Genomic DNA, 10,631 nt, shown 5'->3' with positions numbered 1-10,631 from the left:
AACCGATAACTGAGATAATAATAGCCTCGGGTATGCGTTAAATGAGCAGTTTCGTAAGCGTCATATAAAATTCGCGATGGGGCTCCCACCCGTTTCTCGTATGTCGAAAAATCGGACTGCAGAGGGAACGTTTCCCCCCTTGAAAATCTATTGATAATAGGCTGCGGGCACCGGACCGTGGCGAAGAAAAGCCACAACTGGACCGATAAACACTCGGCGTGTTCGATTTTTATTCTTTTTAATTTATTTCTTGCCACTGAACGCGTGTTAAAGTCAACATCGTTGCGTTATGAAATGCGTCGCGTAGGAGAGATTCAGATACGCTTTGATGTGATTTTCCGGTAAGTTTTCACTCAATCAGTTCCGGTGCGGAAATTTTTGAATTAAAAAATTTAAAATTTAAATTAAAAAAAAATGGAAGCTGTGCTAATTAATTTTAAATTTTTTATTCGCCCAAGCTGATTTGGTCGTAGACATTTTTTCTGGCAACCATGAGCTATCACTAATTCACTAATTAGCTAGTCAAGCCCTATTTCTATCGTCCTTTACTAGGAGAAAGTGTTTTTAATACAAATTTAAATATTTCAGAGATAATCACCACGTTTTTTAAGCATTTCATAGAAATGACGAAACAAAATCGCTGACGCCTTTAAATATCTAAGAATTATTTACGGCACAGCTTGATAAGAAAACATAAATTTTGCTTATAACTATGTCTTTCGTGATGCTATTTTTTTAAAGTAATTTTGCATTTTTCCATATTTTCCTGAAAGACAACTTCTTTAACGGCAAGCGTAACTTTACCACGTCAGTGAAATTATTTATTTTGTTGCACTTAAGAATACATTACATGTGCCAAAAAATAAAAACAAACACTCGAAACACAAAAAAATTCTGGTGCGTAAACAAACCACTGGGAAAAAACATTAAATAATGTTTTGGGGCACATAAGATGTAACATATAATTTATACATAAATATACAAAGAAAGTTCAAACCATTTTACACAGCATGAGGTATGTAAATGCACATTACACTTATTACAAACATAAATTGTGTCGCTGTGGCAGATTCTACATCTCCTGCGGGCTTTGTTATCATAACGCACTTCATCTATGGTAGGTGCAAGATTTCTTTGAGTAATTGTTTTATCAGTTTTTATAAGTCGCAAAGCAATGTAAGATTTAAAATCAAATCAATCACTTAGTCATCAAAAAACATAAAAAATATTTCAAGCGTAGTTTTTCCAGAAAGCCTATTTTTTAGTTCTTCACATGATCTAAATTCATCGGACATAGGTGTGTGAGTGTACTCAATCTGACCTTTCCTCCATTTGACAGTAGAAGCAAGAATGTCGTTTGCAGAAACCATACGTCTTCTTTTAAATTCCAGGGTTTCATCATCTGATGAGTCCCATTCAGGTTCAGTAGTCGATGAATTACAGGACTGTTGAAGGACAGCATTGTAGACTCTTGTAGATTTATGTTATCGTTCATATCTTCTTCGCCAGTCAAGGTATCTCTCGTCTGGTGGACTAGAGACCGCGTCAATATGTTCTGTAAATATTTTTTCACGTTATTTTTAGCATAAATTTAAAAGGAATGGAATGCTACAATACATAAGAATACGTAAATCCAAATTATACTTACGACTTTAATTGTTATTGTCCTCATTCATCACGATCTCCTCCATAGCCGCCTCTAATTCCTTTTGAGTCAAATACCTTGAAAATACCATATTTTAGGAACTGGAACGTTCACTGCACAAGGCACAAACTAATACTAAAGAACACGCTAATTGTTGGATGTTTATTCTACATGCGCTGACTTGTCTAGACTTGCAATAACAAAGTTTTGTTTCACAGACAAACAATAATAAATATATTATTTCCAATGTATGTTTTCGGCGATGTAATCTACATGCTATAGACTTAACAAAAAAGGCAATACAAATCCAAAATATATTTTTTTAATATTTTGGATTTACTTGAAAATGTGATCATGAAAGGTTAATAAAAACGTGTGCCCAATTGTTCTCACAACTAAAATTATTGATGATTTTTAAATTTATGCAATAAGCAATATGATTTATCATAATATATTATGCAATAAGTGCGGCAAACGGCATTTGACTCACGAGTTTATTTGACACGAGCGGAGCGAGTTTTTAACAAACGAGTGAGTTAAAAAGTTTACCAAACATGTTGCATAAACAATTGCATTAAAATTTTCGAAAAGAACAGCGCCCATTACTTAAAGATACCTATTTCAAAAGGTTAAATTATAAAATAAAAATCCCTTAGGTGCCAATGAAATACCTACCTACACCTACACTGTAGTATATTTAATAGTAGTTGTAATTTTTTTTAGCTTAAACAATAGCGTAAATACTTGTTCCTCTAACCTCTACTTTATTTTGTTAATTTTAGCTGTTAATTTTATTTTGTTTGTAAGTACACTGTATAGTGGAAACCACCTATATAGATAATGAACCAAAGTAAATTAATTAATAATAAAATATTTTTCTTTCGTTTTTTTTTCTTGCATTCAGAGGTATTTTTCTCGAAAGCGGTGCGCTTTAGCGAGGAATAAGACGATGCACTTTATTTGTGTAAAATTTTCAAATTTTATAGTCAAAGTTTTTAAAATTAACAACCACAAAATTTGCCAATTTTTTTCCAAGGCTCTCCCCTATATTACCCGTCCATGAGGATAATCAAACAAGTTTCAATTCGTTCAACAGCGCAAAAGTTTAAGAAAATGTAACAAATTTTATGTAATATCCTTACATGGTTTGAAAAAGGAACGTGGATTGCACCTTTAACGGCCTTTCCATCTTAGGACAGAGAATAAGTGCGTTATCAAACCAACCAAAACTTGTCATAGCGACCGCCGCCTCGCAGACACCGTATAATTGGTTGGAAGCGCAAAATTCTTCGAATCGTTCCTATAATTAAAAATTGCAACAATAATTCGTCCCCATTAAAATAATTTCGCCTTTTGTTGGCGGTGTAGAGAGAGAAACGCGTAAGGAATCAATCGCGTCCGATTTTGCCTGAAACCGTATTGGCGAACGATTAAAAAAGAAATGTCTTTTACAAACAAATCGGAATTATTACCTTTGCGCCAACTTCAACGCGCGGAAGCGCTTAAAAAATTGATTGCTTATTGCTCGGCAAGCAATAAAAATTTCGTAAATTAAGACCGACGACAATTTGATAGACTTTTTTTTTGGGTCCACCACAAATTCAAATTAGCGCGGGCAGGATTATCTAATGCACAGAATCGGCTGACACGAACCGGACGTTTGGCGAGAACCTAGTAGGCCGCGGAGCATGCGCATAGGAATTGAACATTTCCGACGACAAAATTTTTATGCTCAATTTCTTAATTATGATAAAACACGCTACTTTTCTAACCGCTGAAAAACCAGATTTCCTTGATTTCCTGATATAACTGGGGCGCGGCCGCAGCCGCCTTTTTTTTGCGAGGCAATTGTAGCAGCTTATGTAATAATTCAATTTATTTATTGATACGAGCACACACGTGCAATATGTGCGAATATGTTTATATAATAAATTGTCCGGGACGGGGTTTAATTCTCTATTTGGCAACTAACTCGACATAATATCAGATTTCTAGAATTACCTAAGCGCGAATGCTAAAGTCATATGGGAGGCAGGCAACTGACCATACACATATATTCAATGGTAGCACCCCATCTAATGCAAATAAGGGAAAATATTCTCTGTAGAAAGCCCTTTTATCTACCAGATATTAGGAAAAAAAATGTGCCGACGAACCGTTTTCCGCCATTTTAGATTTTACATCAACGTACTACCTAGTCAGTATTGATCAACAGAGAAATATTATCTGAATGTCCTAAGCGATAATTATTATTTACTTTCACTGCGAAAATAAATAGTGTCGACAATGGGAATTCAGTAAAACTCACTACAAAAATTATAGAACAGTAATTATAAGTTATTATCACTTCGCAGGGGACCATGACCAACGACCATGGCAGTGGATAACTGGTTCCAAACCTGGCATCCCCCTGATAGCATTTTTCAGCAATCACCTTTCTTCGATACGCTCGGAAACGAGAACTTCACCGTTAAACAGGATCGGATTCGAGGTAAGCGTTTTTAGCGTCTAATGCAGAAAACTTTTAAGTTAAAATACGAAGAAATATTAATTCATCTCAAAATAGTGGCCTTTGCCTTCACAAGCGCCGAAAAATTCCCATGCGTATAGCTGGTTGCATACTTCGAGTATACCTACAATGTTTTTAGGATAATGATAGGGAAATTAATTCGTTTTTGGGAAAAAATATTACGGGACCCAAGAAAAAGACATAGATAGTTTTTTCCATTGCACTAAACATAGCCATTGCTGTACCCCACAGTTAAAACCAAGAGACCGGAGTCCTTCTTACCGCTCTTGCTGTCGCTGGGATTGATGCAACCATCGATAACAGAGAAAAAAATCAATCAGCCTTTAGAACTCACGGGTCCGTTCAAAACATGGTACCGATGGAAGACGTTGGACCTGGACTATCCTTCGGATGAGGCCCGGTCTCGTGCAGTAGCGTACGACGAGTTTATCCCCGAAAATAACCTGCCTCTAGGTAGTGTAAGTTTTGATCAAGTCGAAAGCTCCAGCGCCCTCTACCGTTCGACAAAGTTAAGTGTTTGCCGTTTCAGGATTGGAGACTTACGGGGATCGGATATTCCTGTCAATGCCCAAATGGAAGCCGGGGGTACCGGTGACCTTGGCCACGGTGCCAAGACTAGCCGTGGAAGAGTCTCCCAAGCTGGTGCCGTATCCAAATTGGGATTGGCACTCGGAAAGTGAGTCAACATTTTGATATTTAATTTTTAATTTAAATAGGATTTTATGGATTGATGTTTTAAAGTGCAAGTAACTTTATCACGAATATGGTGATAATAGTATTTATATTTCAAATAACATGAATACTTAATACTTAAAAAACATGCTTGACTTATAATATAACCCGAAATACTGAATACCAGTTAAAGACGAACAAATTTGATAATACCACATCTGGTATTGTTTGCAGGTTTACAAAGTTATATTCAAAATGGTTCCAGAAAAGCGTTTCCGCTCTTAAACTTTCATTTTTTAACTTTCATTTTAAAACAAGATATCCAGTTTTTAGTTAACAACAAAAAAAGTTAGAAAATTGTTCTTTTTTACTTTTACAATTTTAATGAAATAATATTCCAACCAAAAAAAAACACTACTATTATTAGTAATTTTTAGCGAACCACTTTTCCTCATATTGCCACGCACTGTTTTAAGTATTTATACCTCCAGTGTTCCTTATCAAATCGTAGGAAACTCTTATACGATCCTTCAGCTCTCCTACAGATAGATAATTATATTAACGATATTGTTGTGACAATGAAAACAAGTGAATTTTATTTTTTAAAGCGAAAACCGTACATTGGACCGAACAAAATCAAGAAATTTGCTTCTTTGGAAATGATTGTAGACTGTAAGAACAAGAACAATTATTTTAAGAGAAATCAGTGGCGTACCATCAATGCCCACCAAAATAGACATGTGACATTCCTTACGCCCGCCACTGGTGTATTTTCAAAGAAAATGTGATGCACTAAATAATGCCTCTTGATACATAAGTGTGCCAAATTTCATTGTAATATCTAAAATGGCATTATTATTATTAAAAATTAAAAAAATTATAAAACACCTCGTATAATTTCTGCCTACTTTTTTGTATTGATATTGTGTTTTCTACTACTCGTTGCACGTTTGCGGCGACGATTTAAGAAAATGCAGTAAATTCCGTTACAAGTGTCGAAACGTATACGCTGCCCGAATTGGTTAGCAATTGTTTTTCAGATCACTGGACGTGCGGCATTGACACGCGACGATTTAAAATTGTATGGAAATTTTAAATAGTTCATTAAATCGACGCAATTTGCACAAAAATGCGCGTTCACTTTCCGTTCACACCTGAAGCATTTCGTGTCGCAACATTTCGATTTTTATAGCTTTTTCTCAGCGCTATGATTAGTTTTAGAGATATTTAAATAATTAGCTTAGATGCGCCAAAAAGAACAATAAACAGACTGTTAATGTTAAGTTATTTTCTTAAAAATACGCATGCAGGGTTGATAAATCAAACAATAATTAATTATTAACATTAACAATTAAAAATTAATCGTACAAGCATTAATTACGAACATGAGTAATTAAAATAAAATCCCAATTATTTGATTTAATTTTTGAGAATAAATATTTGAAATCAAACAAAAATATGTTTTTACAAAGACGGTCTATACAGGGTGTTTTCTAAATCACACAACAATTAATTATTATTAATTATTAAATTAATATATTATTAAAGGAAGTTTTTACAAACACAAAGACAGTCGTCTATAGAGGGTGTGTTTGAATAAAATAAGCCACACAAAAATAATTAATGTTAATAAATAAAATATAAAATTATTTAATTTCAAGCCACAATTAATAAAATATAGGATGTCCCACTGTTATACCCCAGGAGTATGTTGCTTGGGTGATTTCAAGAAAAAAATATCAAAGTAAGAAGAACTTGATACAATTTCGGTTTTTACCCGCACCCCATCTTACCTGTACAAGCTATAAAATCTGCAGACTACCTTTCAAGATTTGATAGTCGCTGGATATTGAAAAAATTAGAGATTTATCGAATAACATTGTTTAGTGATGAAGCCTCATTCACCCGAAACAGTACCAATAACACCAGGAATTCACATTGTTGGGCACTTGAGAATTGACGACCGCCTCGTTATTTTGTCTCACGCTCATTTGTTATTTACGTTTCATTGAAAAATATTTCCAAGATTACTTGATAATGTTCCTCTTAACAACACGATGGCGCACAAGCAACAGAATTTCTTAATCAAAATTATAAAAACCCGTGGATTGAAAAAGATTCAGCAGTTCCTTGCCCAGCAAGGTCACCTGAGCATAATCCCTTAGATTACTTTTTCACTTGAATTGAATTGAAAACAGAGCGCAACTGGTACCTAAAATTATGTATGCCGCAGAAACTATTCCTGCTTCAATTCTAAGAAGAGCTAGACTATGTATACGGCAACTAGGTGGACATTTTGAACAACAAAAAATTAAGGGGTTTCTTTTAAATGGTCCTTAAAATTTGAAATACTTGTAGCTCAGTCAGAACAGCGTTCCGGGTATTCATTTCTAACTTGATCATCCCAGCAATACAGTCAGAAAGCTATTGCGGTATGTGGTCGGACACACCCTGTATATATGGAATCCCATAGACAGATGTTTTTACGCTGTCTGTACAGGGTGTTTTCAAATAATCGCCCAAGAATAAATTTTTTTGATTTTTTTATTTAAAGCTTCCTTCCCATCAGAATATTGTTTTTATAAAGTCGGTCTATACGTCGTGTTTTCTAGTAAATAAAACACAATTACTAAAATATATTTTAAATCCAATAGCAGGATGTTTTTACGAAGTCCGTCTATACTTTGTGCTTTCTAGTAAACAAAACATACAAAATAAAATTCCGATTTGTTTGTTTGACAGTCACCATAGAATATTTGAAATTCCAAAGAAATATGTTTTTACGTAGGCACCAAATAACATTGTGATTTGTTTGATTTAAAGCCACGATTAATTAAGTCAAATTGTCCCATAGAAAGATGTTCATACAAAGACGGTCTGTACAGGGTGTTTTCTAATTAGACGTCAATATTAAAGGGGTGATTTTAAGCAAAATGCTTCGTATGTGTCTAAATTTTTTAATCTTTCAGATACAGGCTGGTAAACCTAAAATAAATAACTGGAAATAGCACTATAGGAATGATATTCCTATACTGGTATGCCGGTACTATCGAGAAGTACTTACTGATTTGCCAGTTTTCTTAATATGTCCGGCAGTTGAGATCTCGTGTGACAAATAATAAAAGTTAAAACGTTTTGAACATTCGTTCATATGACACGCACACAAAAATTCCCTTCTTTCCTACGGTTTGTCCTATTTTTTTCCCTAAATAATTTATCAATTATTAACTTCAATATTTCTATAAAACCTAACATCAAAGATATCTGCTAAATTTTCAGAGCCATTCAATTCTTCAAATTTGTATCATTATCAGCCTGATGAGGCTAACCAAAGGACACCCATTGAATCTTATAAGCCGCCGAATATTTTCAGAAACCTGCGATGTCATAACGTCGGTATTTCGAATGCAAGCCGACCACTGCGGAAGACTGTGGGTCTTAGACTCGGGCACCATAGAAGTCACCATAGACGCTAAGCAACATTGCCCTCCGAAACTGCTCATATTCGACCTCCGCACCGACGAACTGATCGAGAAATACGTTTTCCCGGACGAGTTCATCAAAGAGGACGGACTGTACTCCAACATAGTACTCGATTTCAGAGACGGCGACTGCGACAACATCTACGCCTATATGACTGACGTGTGGAGGTACGGCATCGTCGTGTTCAACCTAGAAACCAAGGACGCTTGGAGGGTGACCCATCCCTACTTCTATCCTGATCCGTTCGCCGCAACCTACAGACTGCACCACCTGGAGTTCCATTGGATGGACGGGATTTTTGGTGCGGCCCTGAGCCCCGCCCGGCACCCGTTCGACGACAGAACTCTGTACTTCCATCCGATGTCCAGTTTTCGAGAGTTTTACGTGAAAACGTCCGTACTGCAAGACGAACACCGCTGGCAAGAGGACAAACACCAGTTCAAGGTATTCGGTCAGAGCAGGGGCGCAAAAGGCCACGTGTCCGGTTCAGTTATGGACAGGAATGGCGTCCTCTTCTACAATCTAGTCACCAAGGACACCATAGGGTGCTGGAACTCGCGGAAGCCTTACAAAAGGGAGAACCTGGGCGTGGTGGCGACCAGTCGGCAGACTTTGGTGTTCCCCAACGACATCAGGCTCGATCAGGAAGAGAGACAGAGCATTTGGATAGTCACCAACAGGCTGCCTTACTATTTGATCGAGGGACTCGACACCAGCAGGATCAATTTCAGGGTGATGTCGGCCTACACCGACGAAGCAGTCAGGGGTACCATCTGCGACACCGACATTAACCGGAACGACACCTACGTACCTTTCGAAGGCGAAAACGATTGTTACTGAATGCCGTAAAAATAAATTTTTCTATTTTTTTGAAAAAATTTTTATTTCGAATCGAAATGGACGCTAACTATTTCTCGCTCGTTCGATGAGTCTCGTCTGAGAAACCCCCGTTTGATGAGGCAGCGGCATATTTCTCTCCGGTCGACGTCCCCGAGAGCTGGTATCGATTTCAGGTGATCCGACTTGGAAGTGAGATAAGTCTCGCCCTTTTTTATGTAAAAGCTCTCCCCCTTCACCGACGCTTCTAAATCAACTTCCACTTCTAACACATATCACGCGAAAACATTCATCTTACCAATAGTACTCAAGTCATCTACTCCAATTTCCTCCAGCGTTTTGCTCATTCTGCCTCCTCCGGTCCCTATTCTAGCAACGTCGTCTTCTGTGACGCCGAGAACCCTCATCGCTTTCATTTTAGCGCACATATCAGAACCCTCGATGAACTCGAAGATATCGAGCGGGTTCTCCTCTCTCTGTTGCATCTGATTCACCAGAGAATCGAAAGACCTGAAAGCTAGGCGTGCCTCCTGGGCCGTACGAATGCCTCAAGGTACCTACCTGGAAGATGCCTGCTTGGCGTTATCGACCAAGAGCCGAATCTGGTTGAACAAAACGCCGCCAGGTTCCTGAAATCTAATCTTGACTCGCTCCAACTCTAGGACGTCCACGTCCAAGTGGCATATTGACAAAGACTTGGCTCTCGTCTTTTGCCAGAGGTCGTCGAACGACAGTTGATGAGAAAATTCCGATAGCTCTCTGTAGTAACTAGAGAAAGACTTGAATGGCATATCAGGATAGAGCAAAGATATACCTGAGCATGGAAAACCATGCGTACACGGATGGAGCATGGTCCACTACTTGTGCCAAAAGGAAATCCAAGCAGACCGGCTGCAGACCTCGTTCCTTGTGGCATACGAAGCTTCCCGCTAGGAACGCAATGAAATTCAATAACAGGCAGCGCAATATACCGAGAAAGAGCCAGGGTAACATGAGATTCGGTTTTTCCTCCTGGAAATCACTCTGGTGAACTTGGAGGACGCGGTTTCGAGCGATGTGTATACAAATATGGCCGGCCAGATCATTAAAGCGTAGCATACTAGAAACAAGTGGTGTGTGGAGGATCTGGCGATTACTATGAAGCGGAGGATGTATTTCACAAAGTCTTCGAGGTGGGGGGCTCTTTCCAGTTTGACGTCCGATATCGATTTCAGGTTTGATATGAGATACAGCGGTGACATATCCAGCGAGAGACTGAAGATTCCCAAGAGGATTATGATAAGGGCTTCTACGCGACTCGGTATTCCTATTAGGCGCGCTAGCATTTCGTTTTGAAAATTCCAGGATGTGTCACTCTATGTCAAATTGGCATTATTCTAACCTAACATTTACGATGGTGGTCAAAAGTAATTAAGCAATTGACATATTTGAAAATGTAAAGGTCTATTTATATATATCAGTGCT

At 37.6% G+C, this 10,631-nt stretch overlaps 2 protein-coding genes across 2 annotated transcripts; one reads left to right on the top strand and one right to left on the bottom strand.

The window, feature by feature from the left end:
- The first annotated feature begins 169 nt into the window (after positions 1–169).
- On the top strand, positions 170–9,208 carry LOC132699878 (protein yellow-like). Its single transcript, XM_060666833.1, has 5 exons — positions 170–341; positions 4,000–4,136; positions 4,407–4,628; positions 4,705–4,851; positions 8,221–9,208. The coding sequence occupies exons 2-5, from the start codon at positions 4,019–4,021 to the stop codon at positions 9,168–9,170; spliced, it is 1,437 nt and encodes a 478-aa protein (XP_060522816.1). The 5' UTR covers positions 170–341; positions 4,000–4,018; the 3' UTR covers positions 9,171–9,208.
- A 3-nt stretch (positions 9,209–9,211) lies between these two features.
- On the bottom strand, positions 9,212–10,505 carry LOC132700090 (uncharacterized). The gene is made up of 5 exons (XM_060667211.1): positions 10,232–10,505; positions 9,982–10,178; positions 9,729–9,935; positions 9,466–9,677; positions 9,212–9,414 (listed from the first exon to the last, which is right to left on the bottom strand). Exons 1-5 carry the CDS (start codon positions 10,490–10,492, stop codon positions 9,212–9,214), a joined length of 1,080 nt encoding a protein of 359 aa, XP_060523194.1. The 5' UTR covers positions 10,493–10,505.
- Between the last annotated feature and the right edge of the window lie 126 nt (positions 10,506–10,631).

This window comes from Cylas formicarius, unplaced genomic scaffold (assembly GCF_029955315.1).
Source record: "Cylas formicarius isolate icCylForm1 unplaced genomic scaffold, icCylForm1.1 PGA_scaffold_3__17_contigs__length_32017465, whole genome shotgun sequence".
Taxonomy (NCBI): Eukaryota; Metazoa; Arthropoda; class Insecta; order Coleoptera; family Brentidae; genus Cylas; species Cylas formicarius.
This window is presented reverse-complemented; position numbering and strand designations above follow the sequence as displayed.